Here is a 17928-nt window from a genome sequence, read left to right on the forward strand (position 1 = left end):
AATTAAAATCGGGTTTTGTGTGAAATTAGTTTTGTGTTACTAGGCACAATACTTGTATTTTTGTGTTATAAATAGTACAATACTTGTAATTTTATGCAATTCACTCTTAAATAAAAGATTGAATAAATCGATCGACAACAAAAGATACAGAGGCTCTCGTGATGATAATGCAGGAGGTGACAACGACGACGAAGTAGGTCGCGAGTAGTAGATGGTGAAGAGGAAGTAGATCATGAGCAGCTGCGTGAAATATTTTTCAAAAATCTTATTCACCCTCTCCCATTGTAGAATCTAAAGGGCGATGGGTTGTGAAGACTTGCTCTCTCGATCGATAGTGCACGCTGACACAACAGGACAGAGTAGTCTACCTGTTACGGTGCAACAGAGAGAATGAGACAAAACCCTAAATCGTGTGTCTTTTGTGGCGACGGTTTGTAGTTTATATAGATAAAATCGCGTGGCTAAGATGTGTCACGATTGAACTCTTACCTGACATAATTTCTATATATAACTGTATATTGTTTTCCTGCACAACAAAAGAATAAAAATTACAAAAAAAAAAGCTATGACTGGACCCAATTTCAATGGAGCATTCACTCTAGTGTGGTGCACTCGCCCTAGCCACGATGAGGCAATGAGCACACACGTGTATTCTTCTACTCCTCTTACCCACATAGGCTAGTGGGATGGAGGACATAAATCTGTTTAAGTTATTCTTTATTCACCTCTATTATCAATATGGGACTAAATACCAAACCACCTCTCTGTGCTCATTGGTCTTTGAGATTTATTAAGAACTATTCACAAAATAAAATTCTAACAGAACTCTTGTTTCTTATGCAGTTTGCTTATGCCATGAATGTTTTCTGACGTCACCTGTTCTTCGTTTCTTCTATTTTCCTCTGTTAGGATATTGAATGAGATAAGGATGAGAATGTAGAATTCACAAGTTTGGCGGTTGAACGCAATTCACAAGTGTGCACGGCTGCGCTACCTGCCAGCTTCGGCTTACCTGTCAGTTGGTACTTCCATCTGCATTGTAGTCCATAACGTTATAGAATTTTTTTCGAATATACATAAGAGCTACGTATCTTTATATTAAGAAGAATAATGTAAATTATAATTATGTAATACCAAAACCGCTAACCGGTCAAATGAAACATAGATTTAGAGACTGTTACATAACTTGGTCAACCTGAAGCTAAAACCAGAAGCAACCAGACTTAGCAACAAGACTTAGAGATGGAGCTGAATGTGCACAGCCGATCGCATGGGGTGGCTAAGTTCGTAGCCCCAGCCTTGTACCAATGAGCAGCGTCCTCCCAAATCCGGGCCTTTAGGGTGTCAGAGCTGGCACGACAGCCGTTAAAAATAATATCATTGCGCGATAACCAAATACGTCAAGCAGTGAGAAGAATTAGAGAGTCAAGTCCCTTCCGGAGGTTGGCAGCAACTCGACCGCGAAGACCGGCCCACCAGTTGATGAACGCAAGCTTGTCGACCGAAGAATTGGTCCCCAGCACCCGCCACCATAGATCACGAGCCAACACGAAGTGAAGAAGGAGATGATCCACAGTCTCTGGAGCTTGTGAATGATGAGTGCAGAGATCGTCCGACTGCAGACCAAACCGCTTCCGACGAGCGGCAGTCCACAAACAGTCATGCATTCCGAGCCAGCCAAAGAACTTCACTTTAGTCGGCGCCCATGTTTTCCAAAGGAGAGTGCCACCTGCATAACATGTAGATCCTTGGAAGAGGACTCTGTACGCCGATTGAGGCAGTGTAAACGCCGGATGAATTCCATTTCTAAATAGCACAACGCTACAGATTTGTGGTATTTTTAGTCTCTTTGTATAATCTACATTGACCAATGATGCGTGCCTACTTACGTGGCACTACTGAGAAAAGGGCCACCAGATCTCCAAAAGAATAATAATTCATCTCATTTGGAAATGGCATCTCCAGCATTAGTCTAGTTGTTATCTTGGAGTTTAGGATAAGGTCAAGCTTATGTTTTGGTCCAGATGCACTCAACTCCTGAACTGATTTTGTCCTTTTTGTTATTTTCTCGAGAATGCGGATTCATGAACAAGCTCAGTTAGTTCCGGTTTGTTCTTCTTTTGCATATATATTTTTTTTTCCTTTTGCAAATTGTTGGACAGTTTTTTGTTAGCAATAAGGGGGGACAGGATCCCCACCTACAAGTTTTTATTGACATAAGCCTGGAAATGCCAAAAATTGCCAAAGCAAAGATGAAGCCTAGCAAAATCGTCCAGCTATGAGCTGTGCAGTAACTAGAAAACGTGGGAAAGCTTTGCGTGAAATGTGTTATTCATCTCTGTATTTCCCTTTGGAGCTACTGCATCTGAGCTCTGACATTATGGACCAGGTTGATGACCTGGCATTCATAAGCAGAGTACCGTGGTAGAGAACGGAGTACATCAGACCAAAGGGAAAATTCTACAGTATGGTGCACACGTATCATTTTTCTTAGCCGTCCATTTGTGTTGAAATTTGCGGTTAAGAGTTAGGTGAAAAAAATATAAGGTGGATGAGAGAATAATATGGATGGATACTAGGAGTGGACGATCGAGATTGGGGATGCGTATATAATACGTTGCAAAGTTGCTTTTCCCTGCATTTGACATACATTGGCCTTCACTGTGATTTATGAAGAATGCAGGCAAGATGAGGATCAGTGGAGAATGCCTGAATGGAAGTATGGAACACCTTTCGAAGTTGGTCTGACATTGGAATGATGCACTAGTGTCAAAGCTTAATTAGTTCAGTAAACTAACTTACTGCTCAGTCACTCTGAATGGAAAATAAATAAATTCATTAGTGATGGGAAGTATAGCACCGCGTCATCGTATAAAACTGTAGACTTCAATACGATCTGTTCAGGGAGAATGCAAAAGGAGAAGTGGGGATGAACAACTCGTCAACGTGGATGCAGAGCTTGCTTGCTTGCTGCTGTTACCAGTCCGGCAGTTCGCTTGGATGGATGGATGTCTTGCTGCTACATATCATAGTTGTCTTTGCGCTAGCTGGGAGGATAAATTACAAGTTCTGCTTGTAGATGTTGTGCACGGGGAGGAAGCTGCGGCGGTCGTCGGCGGCGGCATCGTCTAGAGGAGGGGAGGACGAGCTGGCCATCTGAAGGAGGAGGGCTTATTTATAAAAGTACGGGCTTTCTGCAGAAATACCAATCTGTAGAATTCCCAGGCCGGCGACATGGCGGCCGACGAGATCGCGCTGCCACCGGCGACGGCCGCCAATGCCGTGGCCATACATCCCGCGCCACCATCCGACAACCGAAAGCACCCCGACTCACCGCCGGCTCCGGCGCCGTCGTCCCCACTTGGAGACGCCCTTGCCGCGGCGCCACCGTGGACAAGAATGCGAGGAAGAACAGCAAGCCATGGGGGGTGGGGACAAGCAGTTGGACGGCCTGCGTGCAGCCCTCCTCTGCTCCACCTCCATTGTCCGCCCTCGCCCAGGATTTCTTGGAATTGACTTACTGATCTACGATTTCTTATTCTCGCTTTGATCAACGGATTAAAGCTCAAGATGGATAGTTCCATACCAACAAACTGAAGGATTGTCTACAATCCTTTCTCACTTCTGAAGGATGTTCTTGCCCTTCTTCCAGCTGAAGTGATCTAGGCAAGTAGGGGGGAAAAACTGCATCTTGTCTGATGCTTTCAGCATTCAGGGTGAGTCAAATAAGAGAGGCCACTCACAATCACACCAAAAAGATCGCTCTGTTAGGGAAGAACAGAGTGTTGTGCTCTGTTAGCTTCTTCCCTTTTCGTCAACTCAAAGCATGTAGCCCTTGAAACAAGATTTGACACCTTTTCCACTTGGACTTGAAAAAACAACTTTCGAAATTGAGATACGTGAAAAAAATTGCGCTTTACAATTTTTTCCCCTTAATTTCCCCCGCGCAACGGATAATAAAGTGCCACTTGAACCAGAAAAAGCTTAAGCAGATTCCACTCAGATAAATCTGACAAATGAAGCCCTTATGCTAAAATGACAGGCAACATGTTTGCAGCAGATGTCAGCACTGCATATTTTTTAGAGTACCAGGAAACTGCACATTTGTTTGGTTGATCTTGATCAGGTCATGAACGGACTAATTATCTACATGAAATCACAAACATTATTGAGCCCAAGAAGAAGAAGATGAGTTCCCTCTCTATCTTAAGCTACTACCTACCTCAAGTGTAACTGCAAGCACTCTGACTGAACCTAACTGGCTTGGAGCTGCCGGAATCGATAACAACCGGGCATTTCACACGCTTTGCGTGTGACACCCTTACAAGCTTACCGATCACATACCCTCTAGTTCTGACTGCCAATTCTAGTGTCAATGGCACCGTGCCTCCGGTGTTGGCCAAAGCGAGAGTAGCGCCGGCTCCGTAAAGAGGTGTCTTCTCGCCGTGCAGAAGCACAGAGGCGACGCGATGGCTGGTCCTTGGCTGGTAAAACTTGTCAAACTGGAGGGCAAGAGGCAGGATCAGATTATATGGTGGAGAAACTGCAGAAGGGAAAATTCTGGTTGGTGGGTGACTGAAAGAGATGTTACCTGACCGTTGGCGATTGCGATCTCCGAGTACATGAGCTGAATCGAGCTTGAAGAAACATGGATGCCGAACATTGTAGAAGGGTTGTGAACACTTATCATCAGTGAGCAGTTCAGTGTGACCAGCTTCGTCGGCACACCGGTGCGGTCTGTGCCTTCTCCGGCATAGAAGTTATGCACTGTCAAGCTCTGCAGAAACAGAAACACAACTTGTATGATGCTACAAGAACCACATATACATGAACTTCAGAAGTTCAGAGATCATTGAACATTGATCATGCTTGATCTTCACAGCATCCTAGAAATTGCTGTGAATTTTTGTTCTAGACATACCGGAACATGCATACGGATCGCAGTTTTCACGATGATCTGAATACTACATCAATGTATACAGTCAAAATGAAGAAAAAAAAATACCTTGACAATTACACTGGGCTTGTAGTGCCGAGCAGCGCCCCAGACGACGAGGCACACCATGGTGAACGCCAGAACCAAAACCGAGAGCCAGAAGGCGACGACGCAGCACCTCGGGAGCTCTCGGTCCTCATCAAGCTCATCATACGCGCCTTCCTCGTCGATCGCGTCGACCTCACGCCACCCCTTGGAGCTCAGCCGCTTCCGGCCCGCCCTGCTGCCGGGCGACGACGACCGGAGGGTCCCGGAGAAGCGGGTGGCCGAGGAGATCCTGGAATGCCGGCCGGTGGACGGGTGCGAGGGGGACTCCAGGGGGCTGTTGTTGTACACTGGCGTCGTCTGCGTCGTCGACGACTTGTCCCCGTCGTCGTGGGAGTCGCGCGACGGGCTCTGCACGTAGTACGCTGGCCGCTTCGGGGTCTTGGGGGTCCGTGGTGGCGACGTCGTCGCGAGGCTCGTCACGTCCGACTCCGATGTCGTGTGTTTCATGGTGTCACTCAAACTTGCTGTTCATCAACTGAACTAAGAAATTCAGTTCGTGCTGCAACTATGCTGATTTTTTTTGCAGAGGAATGAGAGAAAGCATCTGAACTCTGAAGATTGCAATTTTGCAGAGGAAAGGAAGTCAAGTACTTTTGCAACAACTGTGGCAGAAGATACAAAAGTTAGGCAAAGTCATTACCTTTTCAACTTCTTTTGCCGAAATGTATGGAACATTGCGTACAAGATATACTAATGGGCCAGAAACTCTGAGTGTGCAAGCTAGCAAGTTCATCCAAGAAAGGCTAGAGAAAATAAAGGAACTGCAAATACACACGCCTTTGCCAGATGTTTTTGTCAGTTGAGACAAAAACGCCATGCTAGTCGTCAAGAACAACTGGATTTGGAATCTTACCATTGTAGCGAAAGGGGTAGGATTATTACATCATCATGAAGACAACGCACGCATGGATTGACGAGTAGAGCAAAGTCTTGTGCTCGGGTTGTTTGCGAAAAATTTTAGAACCACATTGTTTGCGAAAAATGAAGGAGCATACACATAGAAATCCAAAACCGGCACAACTCTGATGCACCAAAACCAGATAATATATTGCGGTGCTAGATGGCATCAGAATCCCATATTCCCCTCAGGTATTTGCCTCCATATCAGTGTTACTTAGACACGGATATGTGTGTCAAAATCCGACTTAGATTCGGATGTCTGATTCAATAAAAAAAAATTAGACACGTGAAATAAAACACAGAATCCAACACGAGTAGGAGGATCCGATTCGGAAAAAAAAAACATGAGTGTCAGGTAACACTGCTTCAGATCGAACAGCTTGAGGCTCTTACTGGCTGGAACAAAGAATACAGGTTACAAAACTACTCCCAACGACACCCTTTTTTTTTTTACTTCTTGCAACTATGCATAAAGAAAACAAGGAGAGAAAATGCAGACAGTTCTGCGATGAAAGTTTACGCTTTTATTGAAAGAGAGAATAGAAAAATATAAGAAAAACGCGCCACGTGTAGGACCAGCTCAGTAGGGCAGATAGGTGGCATTGCTACTACCAAAGCGGCAAAAGCTTCATCCGGCCACATGTCACGAGGAACGAATTCTCTCTCGAGAACTGCGTTTCTGGAGCAGAACAGAAGGTACAGACTCACGGATCACAAACAGACAGACTTTCCGAGACCAGATTAAAGTTGGAGCAAGAAAGCACATAAAAAATTCACAATTAGAACTTGATCAGATTACATTTGTAAAATAAAAAGTTGATCAGAAAATCCCACTGAATTTGCCAAGATGAAACGGACAGAAAAAGAAATATGATTAACCCTAGCACTTGACAAACTGAATCTTGAATGCACCAAAACAAACTGACGGCAGTAAAACTTGTTCTGACGACTCAAGAACCTGTCCGAGAGAAACGAAACAGATGCAAGAAAGATCAAATCTTTCGCTGCATTCGGATCGTGCGAGGCGCACTCTGACCAGAATGAAGACAGATACAGGAAGGATGCAGTGAACCCTGAGAAATTGCATGAAGCTATATATGTTGATGACACGGCTGTCTGAACCAGCCCCAGCCATAAAATTCAGATCCATCCGTCTCCCAGACGATCGAAACCAAGCTAGACCGAGGAGACAGACAAGGAGAAGATCTCGCGAAGGTGGATCGAGACTCTTACCTAGCTCTCTGAGTCTGCTCTGCTGGGGTCTTGGTCACCGCGACGAAGAAGCAAGCAGTGGCACGCGAGGACGGTTGCGACGGGGAGGGGGAGGGGGAGGGGGAGGACTGGAGGAGGATGAGAGAGAGGGAGAGCTGCATGGAAAGGAAACGCTTCTCCCGGGCCCCGCTTGACCATGCAGGCAACGCGTGGATGGGTCTGCGGCGAGCGCCTCTGTGGTCCAGTCCAGGTGTCGCCCCGGGGTTTACTCCTGACTCCTAGTACTGTCCAAGTGGACATATCTACTGGGTCATCCCGAGGTACGATACTGTAGTCACGATCTAATCACGGCACGTGCGACGGATCGTGTCTGGGTCGAACGTACGGCACGTCGGGTCGGCACAGCATAGCCCGACCAACATAAGTATGGCTCAGCACGGGGACAACCCACCCTACCTCATCTCGGTTGCCCACGCCGTCTCCCGACCACCCCGCCCATCCCGGCCATGTCGCCGCCTGGCCTCGGCTCTGTCTTACCCCGGACACCCCCACTGCCCCTCCTCGTCCGCCCGACCGCGTCGCCACCGCCCCGGCAGCGCGCCCTGCCCCGCCTAGCCGCGCTGTCTCCCGGCCACGCCGCAACCCCCCGTCGCCTTGCACCGGACACCATTGCCCAACCTCGCTGCCCCCGTCTCCGTCCCACCCCGGATGCCCCTGTCGCCCCTCCCCACCCGACCGCCCCGCCGTGCCGCAATCGTGCCCGGGCCAGCCCGGCACGGCACGATCGGCCACAGGCCGTACCGTGGGCCGTGCCTCCGGCACGCGGGCCGACATGGCACGACCTGATTGCTTAGCCGGGCCTATCAGGCCCGTGCTGGGCTAGCCCGACAGGCCATTTGGACATGTCTGGTCCCACCTAAAGTAGGTGGAGTGGTTCTAGGCTGTTTGAAAAAATTCAAAAATAAACAACATACAATACTTTATTTATCAAAATAGATAATATATTAATGTGCAATACACCTAAATTCGAAAAACCCAATTTCAACAACTGAGACACTGCAAAAGCATGAGCCCGATAGTATTCAGCACCTGAGATACCAAATATATTACTATATACTATATTTGACATCTTAGATGTCGAATATAACTGCTACTTGCTGTGCCTTCGTGAAGAAAGAAGCTAACAAGGTATGTGTGTACGTGTGTGTTTAAATTTTTTTATGTAGCTCATGATTTTATTTAGGGGTATAAAAATAATCCAAATTTTTTAAACAATTTCATGAGTAAACTAGAGCTCACTAGCAACTCGTTTTAATTAGTTTGATCTATAAAGTCTGAGCCAATATTTAATTAAAATTCTCCAAATAAACCTACTTTTATAAATTCTAGTAATTTTAATTCCTCAAATAATTTCCCAAAAATCTATAAAAATCACTAATATTATTCTCATGTGATGTATTAATTTATAGAAATATTTTTAAACCTAGGTTATTTGATGAAAAAGTGAGTTCCTTTGTAATACTCCATTTATATGTATTTTTATTATTTCATGTGATATTCTCTTTTTAATTAAATTTGAATAAAAAAATTAACATGCACAACTTTTTAATTAAATTTGAATAAAAAAATTAACATGCACAAAGCCTTCAGCGAAACACACGAAGCCGGATGCCGTCTGAGAAGTATCGGTGATGTCTAGCTTCCGCGGAACACACAAAGACCGTCCAATCCACTCGCTCTAAGATTCAGAGTCGATGATGATTGCAACAGATGGTCGATGAGCCTTCAGCGGAGTCCACCAAAGCCTAGCCGGATCGAAACGTAGTAATCTCTCCGCGTTGTCATGGGTTGGAGCATGACCACCCATCCTCTACCTCTGGACTACTTCTGGATTTCAAATTTCGAATTTGGTGTCAGAAAGAAGAGGATTTGAACAGGTTTTATCCGATCAGAGCTGTACGGAACGCACGGGAACGAGGCCATGGCCAATCTGATGCACTTCCGGCTATCAAACCCTATGCTATATAGGGTACTGTTCACTTATATATGATGAGATATAATTTTGAAGCACCTAACCACACGCCTGACAATAGAAACTGTCTCGAAGAACTATATAATCCTTATTACGAGGAACTGCTTGCATTGCACACTAGAGACGAGACGAACACGGCCGAGCCGGAGAAAGACGCATAGCATACCATAGCATTATTCTCTCTCTGTTTCTTGAGTGCTGCCTGGGCTGGCTTTCGATGGGGGCGGCAGCAAGCAAGGCTAGGCTCGTCACTGCTTTATCGGGAGTCATGTGCATTCGTCCTTTTCGCTTTCTGTTTTCGGTTCATAATCAAATCATACGTGATGTGCCCCGGTCGATAGATCTGCACACTAATGCTGGTGCTGTTGTGATACCACATTGTCCGTGGTTAGCACATTTCTCTCTCTGTCACAGTATATGTAAACACAAGTACACACAGATATAAAGAATGTTTTTTAGTTATCTATTATATTATTATTTAAGAGAAAAAAGAGTTACCACGTTCGCTCTAAAGTTATAAAATTATCATGTTAATAAAAAAAGAAAAGAATCAAGACTATTTATTATTATAAACATCTAACGGTTCAGATTAAACTAAAGAGCGCATATCAAATACGATTATTAAATAGCTAAATTCGGAAATCAAAGAGACCATATCAAATACGATTAGTAAATATCTAAGTTTGGAATTAAAATTATAGAAATTTATCAGTTTGATTTCTATACGATTTGTGAAGCAAAATATCTAAATAAAGAGTTTAAATAAAATAAAATAAATAATAATTAAAATTGGAGTTAGAATAGAAAAAATAAGGATCAATATCAAATAGTCTTATAAAAAATCGAACACCTAAATTAGAGTCTTTATAAATTACAATTAATCAATAGCTAAAATTCATAAAAATAATAATGAAAAAATAAAATTCTTACTAAGATAATAGATTAAGAAGGACCATGTAGTTTAAGATTATCACATCAAGCAGCCAGCAAGCAAGACACACACATGAGTCAAATATATTTTGATTTGGTTAGACTACCTACACCTAACATATGATTTTGACTATTGATTAAAATATATATGAATCAAACTAATACGTGTACATGATTCAAGTACAAGTTTAGAGCATAAATAATTTTCTTTTTCACTAACATAATTTTTATTTTTCCTTCTAATTTTATGTGTTTTATAATTAAATGACACTAACCTCGTAAAAAAAACTACGAAGGCTAATTTTTAATTAAAGATTACCTGACAAATTATTCTGACGAGGTTGCCACACTATTAACGTGGGCTACCTTACTAGTGTGTGTATATATACACATACGGGAGCGCTATTCTACACCCATGCTATAGAATAACTATTTTACATCTTGAGCCTAATCAACCCCGGCTTCCTCCTGTTCGAGAGCCAACTAACCCACCACCTGACTAGCACGCCATCCTCCTGACCGACCCATATACCTTCTATTATCTTCTTCGCTTGACCGGCCCAAATAGCTCCCCACGTGCCAGCGCGCCCCCGGCTAGAATTGAGCCCGTGCGTACACCCTCCTACCACACTCCCTCCTCTTGCTGCCGCACATCGCCCCCTTCGCCGCGTGCCACCCCTGGCCTCCACTGCTGCCCGACTGCCTCCACCGCCATTGGCCTCCATCACCGTCACCGGCCTTCGCCATCGCTCATGCTCCTCTGCTGCCCCCGGCCTCCAACACCGCTGCCCATGCACCCCCGCAGCCCTTGGCCTCCGCCCACCGCCGCCCCCGATCTTCACTACTGCCCGTGCGCCTCTGCCACCCCTGATTTGGAGTTCTTGCATGTGTTTCTCAGAGAATAGCCACTGTACCTGAACCTACCGAGAAGATAAAGGGGGAATCGATGTTTTATGTCAGAAGCGAAGATACATAAAAAGTTTCAGGTACTGTAGCTTAGGCGTATCCATCTCATTTTTGGTGCCACCCAGACTCATCTTATTTTTGGTGTTATGGAATGACGAACTGGAGCAGGCAGAGTACAAAGCTCTATTGTCTGAGCTGAGACATTCTTCATCTCTTCTCATGTTCTTTTTTTTTTAATTTACAGGATATACAAGTTCTATTTTCATGTTAGTCACCATTTTTGGCTCATGTACAGACTATACAAATTCTGCTTTCATTTTTTTTATAAAAAAGGTTGTATTGTTACTTCTCTGTGAATGGAACAATGAGAAGAATGTATCGCCTGTTGCAGTAGCAAATGTTTGAGTAGTTGTTGGCTTACAAGCTTTGTGGAGGTGTGAAGAGCCTTAACCAGCATCTGGTTGGTTGTCCCAATAGACTTGATTTTCTTCTAGAACGCAATGATTGATAAGGGGGACTGATTGAACAACTATTGAACGATTTTTACTATGATTTGAAATTACTGAACAAAAACTACTGACACTATTTAACTATTGAACATTACTGAATAACTACTGACACCTACTGGATAATTACTGCACACTACTGAATAATTTTTCTATGATTTAAAACTACTGGATAACTACTGATATAACTACTAACAACTACTGAAATAAACCACTGACATTACTAAACAAACTAATAAATAATTTTACTATAACTTGAAACTACTGGAATTACTGAAAAAAATTATTGAACAAAACTACTGATAACTACTTATCCTACTGTCACAAACTACTGAACAAATTCTTATTATCAATATCCTATTTTTTCTTACACTCATTTCTTCCCATCCTTAAAACTCTACTGAATCTCCTTTCTTCCCTCCTAAAGGAGCTTAGAGCTCACCACACACAGAGAGGAGAGATAAGAGAGAGAGGGGAAGAGATGCTTGTTTCAAGAATCTTTCTCTTGTGCTCCTCCAACACACAGTACTTAGCTCATTGAAGTGTCTCTCTCTACTAGAGCCTTATTTCTCTCTCTCCACCCGTACTGCTCTAGTAAGCTTTGTCCTAGGAGCACATGACAAGCAAGGCGCTTCATGGGCTTTCCGGTGAGCTCCGGATGTGAAGAGAAAGATGGCTATCAAGTCAAGTATACGGTGTTGTCATTGTGTTTTCCGTTTGTTCCATAAAAGTATTCTTTTTGTTGCAATTTTGTACGCACTTAGCAAATACATTACAGGTTGAGAGAAAGCACCAAGGAGAACCACCATCCACGATTTGATATAACCGACTGACAGTTCAAAAAATAACGCTGGGCAGGCACGTGTGTGAGTTGGGCGGTAGGCGCATCTACATGGTGTGGGACGTGCACGCACTAGGCACGAACGCGCAGGGAGAGCGCGGGTTGGCGGCAGACCTGACGCTGGGCGGGGGCGCGCGCGAGGGTTGAGCTAAGCTGAATGTAGATTAATTATTCTATATATATATATATATATATATATTGAGTCGAACCTCGTTGGAAATCGGCTTTACAACAGGTGCATGGAATAATGGATTGATCGTGGATGCACCATCATCATGGCATCGTGCAGATATGTCGGTCGGGACTCGGGACTCACTCGGGTACCAAGGTGCAGAAGAATGTGCTTCGTCCGCCTATCTCAACAAACAAGGCGTATGTACTGCCATTGGTGCTGCGCTAGCCTAGTGTTTGGTGTTGCATACTACTACTTCTTCTTCTTCTTGATGATAGGGGTGTAGCAGATTTCAGTGAGATTACAGAAACGTAACAGTGATTCCGAGTGATGCAAGAGCAGATCAAAGATGCGGGCCAGCCTCGTGCAAGGCAGACAAATTATCCTCCCCGAGAAAAAGAAGCAGACCCTAGAACAGAACACAAGGCACCTACAGGACAGGAGACCATTTAAACCGAGACGTGACGAGACGAGACAGTTGTACTGAGAATTTACACTCGTAATGCCCGAGAAGAAGAAGCACATTAGGCGCTGCACCTCAGACTCAGGCTGTTATTCACAACAAGTCAACAAACACATGTCCAAATCCTGAAACAGAAAGCATCTCCTCGAGCTTCCTATACAGCACGTACGCATGTCAAGACATCGACGTGCAGTAAGAGTGTCAGACAATCGGAGTCAGCAGCGGCTTCTTCAGCACATGCGCCTCCAGGTTGCCCAGCACCAGGTCCGCCATCGCCTTGCGGGTCTCGTGCGTTCCGCTCCCCACATGCGGCACCAGGACGACGTTGTCCAGCGCGAACAGCGCCTCGGGCACGCTGGGCTCGTCCTCAAACACGTCGAGCCCGGCACCGCCCAGGCGGCCCTCGACCAGCGCAGAGACGAGCTCGGGCTCGTCCACATGAGGGCCGCGGCCAATGTTTATGAGCACGCCCTTGGGCCCCAGCGCTTCCATCACCTCCCGGTTGACGATGTGGCGGGTCTGCTCGTTCAGGGGGCAGGCCACCACGAGCACATCGCTGTTGGCTGCCAATTCAACCACTGACGGGTAATAGCTGTAGTTGGGGTATGCCTGCTTTGTTCTCTGGTAGTAGTTGACGGGGCAATCAAAAGCTTCCACTCGCTTGGCAACAGCGAGCCCTATCCTGCCCAGACCAATGATCCCAACTCTTTTGCCACTGAACTGCAAACAGTGACCAAAATTCCGTCAGGAAACCGCGTTCAATAACATGTTCCATTGCTTAATCAAGAAATTTATGACAAAAAAGGTTAACAAAAGGAAAACATCCATGACAAAAACACTGAAGAATGCATGCTCTGACCAGAAAGGAAAATAAGCAAGAATGATTCTCTCAATCAAATATGAGAAAATGTGAATATCTCGTACATACTCTTATTTATCATTGTTGATTCAACAACAGCCATAACATGATGTTTTACAAAAGGGAAAAGCATGCAGCGTTGGCAAACTAAAAATAACAAAGTGAAGAGTTGGGATTACAGAGCATAGTGATGGTCTACTCATCTCACTGCCAGCAACAATCAGATTATTGGAGTGAGTAATGGCTTATTCAAAGCATGCACCTCTAGATTTCCTAGAACTAGATCAGCCATCACCCTGCATGTTTCTTCTGAGTCGCTTCCCACATGAGGCACTAAAGCAACATTATCTAAACCAAAAAGCTGCTCTGGAGCAAAGGGCTCATGCTCATACACATCAAGGCCTGCTCATCCCAAGCGTTCTCAAGAAGTGCAGACACGAGCTCAGGTTCATCCACATGTGCACCACGGCCAATGTTTATGAGCACACCCTCTGGTCCTAGTGCATCAATGACCTCACAATTAACAATGTGATAGGTCTCCGCATTAAGGGAACATGCGACAATAAGCACATCACAGTTGGCAGCCAGATCCACAACATTCGCAAAGAATTTGTAGTTTGGAAACGGCTTCTCTGATCTTGAATTATAGCTGATTGAACAACCGAATGCCTCAGCTCTTTCCGCTACAGCTAAGCCTATCCTGCCAAGCCCCAGAATAGCAATTTGCTTGCCACTGAACAGCAGGAAGATAAGAAGTCATTTTTTCTGTTCTAACAAGCCTTCGTTAAGTGCATATATCACCACGAGATACAAAATCAGCATCTTTAACTAGTTCATGCTTTCTAATGGACAGCAGTTACCCTGATACCTCAGGGTACCAGCAGCAGATCAATTTTACTAAGAATTTTTGGTCCTTGAGGAAGGTTCAATTTGAGCATTTTGTATGCTGGAATGCACCTGAGCTGCTGAGCATGTTGCATGCTGCAGTAGGATCTCAATCATATCGACAAGGTACTTCAGTCTCTTTAAGTGAATAGGGAAAGGGCACAATGACAGCATCATATCACGGCAAGTAACTCATGAACAATTGTCGTAAACTCATAGTAGAGTAACAGCGTAAAATGTAGTTCACATGATGGGACAAAATATTCGCTAAGCTGATCATTCATCTACCTTAGCATTAGCATAGTTCAAGTGACAATGCAATACATGGTTAGGCTGCAACAAACAACCTCCAGAATCTAGCTTAGAGCATCTCCAAGAGACTCTCTAAAACTCACTCCCTATATCCTCATATAGGGAGTCTTCCCAATAATATTCTCTCCTTAAATCTTCTTTATCTCTAATAGTCTTGTTTAGGAACCAATCAAAAATCAACCTAGTAAAGGGCTTTGCACACCAAGTCGGCTGATAAGAGTCTCCTGGTGTTTGGGAGAAGCCCGGCATCGACGAGAGCGATCTTGCCATTATCTCATTCTACAATACACAGCAGAGAGCATGTGGGCCGTCCTGAATTACCATGCATCGTTATCATGTGCAGATGCAACAATCATCTCTAGACCCCCAGGAAAATCACTGTGGTTATAACACTACAAGGATGTGATCTTCGATATATTAGATTTCCACTCACAAACACGGTATCCCAACAAGCAACATTTCTGGCTATTAGAAAGGTCAACACCTTCCCAACAAACAGTCTGAAGTTCAGTCAAATAGCATCCAAATTTCAATGCCAAAACAAATCCCCCCAGGGCTGGCAGTTCTGAAAATGCTACTGTTTGATCTGCTGAAAGCATCTTCCAACCAGGACTTCTTATTAATATGGTATATAAAAAGATTCAAATGAACCAACCAAAATTTGAGAAACATAACCAATGATGTGAAACAAAATATCAGCCAAAATGTTGTCCTCTTTGATTCTCTCTTAACATTTGCGCTCCAATTTGCCACCCCTAATAATATTTCCCCCCTTTTCATTCACTCGTATTCCCTTAAATGCACCCCTTGTTCCTATCAAGTGAGTACTATCCTCACTTTAACCAAACTAAAGTAGACGCCAAAGAGCACACAAATAATTGATAGAAATTTACTGTACCAAAGTCCCAATTAAATCATATTCTCGAAACAGTACCAATTTAGTTAGATCATTTTTTTAATAAAATCAATCAACGCTAAGCAAGGGCTATGTGCATCAATCAAGAGATACTAATTGGACTTAAAATAGTTAAGCAGGTCGGTAATAGAAGAGAAAGACAAAGTGACCCGTGTGGTGAGGGTGTAGTCGCCCTTGGCCTTCCATTGTCCGGCGCGGACGTAGCGGTCGGCCTGCGGGATCCTGCGGAGCACGGCGATGGCGAGCCCGACTGCCAGGTCAGCGACGTCGTCGGTGAGGACGTCGGGGGTGTTGGTGACCCGGATCCCGCGCTCGCGGCACTTGGCGAGGTCGACGCGGTCGATGCCGACGGAGAAAGAGGCGACGATCTCGAGCCCCGGGAGGGCGTCGATGAGCGCGGCGTCGGCGCCGTGGGAGGCGTTCCCGACGACGGCGCGGATGGCCCCGGCGTTGGAGCGGAGGAAGTAGTCGCGGCGGTCGGGCGGGGAGTCCCAGAGGCGGAGGAGGCGGCAGCGGCGGTCGAGCTCCTGCTCCAGGTAGGCGTTCACGGGGTGCAACAACAGCACGCCCAGGGATTCCATCGCCGTCGCCGCGAGCAGAGGGGGAGGAAGCGAGGCGGCAGCAGGGAGCTGTGGTTGGGGTGTCGTCAGTCGGATTGAATGGTGCGGCGGGGACGTGTGGTGCGGATGAAACACGGCACCTGCGGCCAGGTTAAAAAACAGACGGTAACCTAACAAAAATTATGATAACCGGTTATCTCCATCTGACTCAGTTTCAGAAACTGGACGGTAACTAAATTTATATTTAAAAATTTAAAAAATAAAATTTTAAAAAATAGATACAATTCTAAAATCTTCTGTGAAAAACAATTTTAAAAATAATGTCGTTTGCATCATATTCTATAGGAAGAAAGTTTGAAAAAATTTGAAGCGTGCGGCTCAGTTGTTAACTCATGTTAAAAAAAAAAGTCTAATATAAAAAATATTTTTTTCTTATGTAGAACGTATTTTAAGAGGATCTTTAAAATTAATTTCACTTTATTTAAAATTTTATTAATTTCTCTATGATTTTTACAAAGTTCACAAGCATAAAATGAATATGTTAAGAAATAGCATTGTAATTAACTTTTTCATGTCTACTATTATTTTTCCTCTGTAAATCATAGCATAAATAAACTAATAAAAGTGGTTTCACTAACTTTTGAGGTGTGATGGGTCAGTTATGAATTAATCTAGTCACAACACATTTACACAATCCTGTATGTTACAATAACTAATTCATGAGTTCATCTATTTTTAAAAGACATAGGATCATATAAGAAGACTAACAAAATTAGTTTCATGATTTTTTGGATTAGCAACAAGTAAAATATGCATTTAACTTGGTTTAACAAATACATTTTCTCACAGAAAATTTTGAACTTTTTTATGAGTATAAATACTTTTATCACGTAGATCATATTACAAGGAAACCAACAAAATTTGTTTAACTTCATTTGAAGCTCAGATGAATTAGTTATTGATTTTACAATATTGAGATAAATTTTTGGTTTATTTGAGCTTTACTGAAAATCGAGAAAACCGCTGGATAAATCGAGAAAACCGAGCGGTTACCAACAAAACCAAGCGGTTACCGACAATACAGAAAATTTGAGAAAACTGCTCGATAAATTACAAAAACTGCTCGGTAATCGGTCCGACCGGTTACCGAGCGACTAAAATCGCGATTTTTTCCCCAAATTTAAAATTTTCCCATATGAATTTTGTCCGATTTTTTTTGAAATTTCGACCGGTTACCGCGGTAACTGCGACTTTTCGATTACCATCAGAGCTCAATAACCGAGCTCTGGTCGTTAAGTTGAACCTTGCCTATAGCCTGCATTGGATCTTTCATTGAAGACTCCACTAGTTTGCTTTGATCGGAGCCGGAATCGCCGAGATCTTGAATCGT

General features: G+C 44.1%; 1 protein-coding gene and 2 pseudogenes across 2 annotated transcripts; 1 reads left to right on the forward strand and 2 right to left on the reverse strand.

Moving 5' to 3' along the window:
* Positions 1-4046: 4046 nt before the first annotated feature.
* LOC133926480 (uncharacterized) lies at positions 4047-7255 on the reverse strand. Of its 2 annotated transcripts, XM_062372555.1 has the most exons (4): positions 7178-7255; positions 5006-5519; positions 4592-4777; positions 4047-4502 (listed from the first exon to the last, which is right to left on the reverse strand). In XM_062372555.1, exons 2-4 carry the CDS (start codon positions 5489-5491, stop codon positions 4224-4226), a joined length of 951 nt encoding a protein of 316 aa, XP_062228539.1. In that variant the 5' UTR covers positions 5492-5519; positions 7178-7255; the 3' UTR covers positions 4047-4223. The 2 variants fall into 2 exon arrangements, with proteins under 2 accessions (XP_062228539.1, XP_062228466.1); XM_062372482.1 differs by lacking the exon at positions 7178-7255 and having other exon boundaries at positions 5006-5901.
* Positions 7256-12422: 5167 nt separating this feature from the next.
* LOC133930409 (uncharacterized) lies at positions 12423-13771 on the forward strand (annotated as a pseudogene).
* On the reverse strand, positions 13733-16675 carry LOC133926618 (hydroxyphenylpyruvate reductase-like; annotated as a pseudogene).
* Positions 16676-17928: the final 1253 nt, after the last annotated feature.

Source organism: Phragmites australis, chromosome 1 (assembly GCF_958298935.1).
Source record: "Phragmites australis chromosome 1, lpPhrAust1.1, whole genome shotgun sequence".
NCBI classification, from domain to species: domain Eukaryota; kingdom Viridiplantae; phylum Streptophyta; class Magnoliopsida; order Poales; family Poaceae; genus Phragmites; species Phragmites australis.

Bases quoted from the DNA above. Each gene is read 5' to 3' on its own strand.
- LOC133926480 (XM_062372555.1), bottom strand. From the start codon at position 5,491: ATGAAACACACGACATCGGAGTCGGACGTGACGAGCCTCGCGACGACG. The intron at 4,778-5,005 runs GTATTTTTTTTT...CTGTTTCTGCAG, and splicing joins AGCCCAGTGTAATTGTCAAG to AGCTTGACAGTGCATAACTT. The intron at 4,503-4,591 runs GTAACATCTCTT...CTTGCCCTCCAG, and splicing joins TCGCAATCGCCAACGGTCAG to TTTGACAAGTTTTACCAGCC.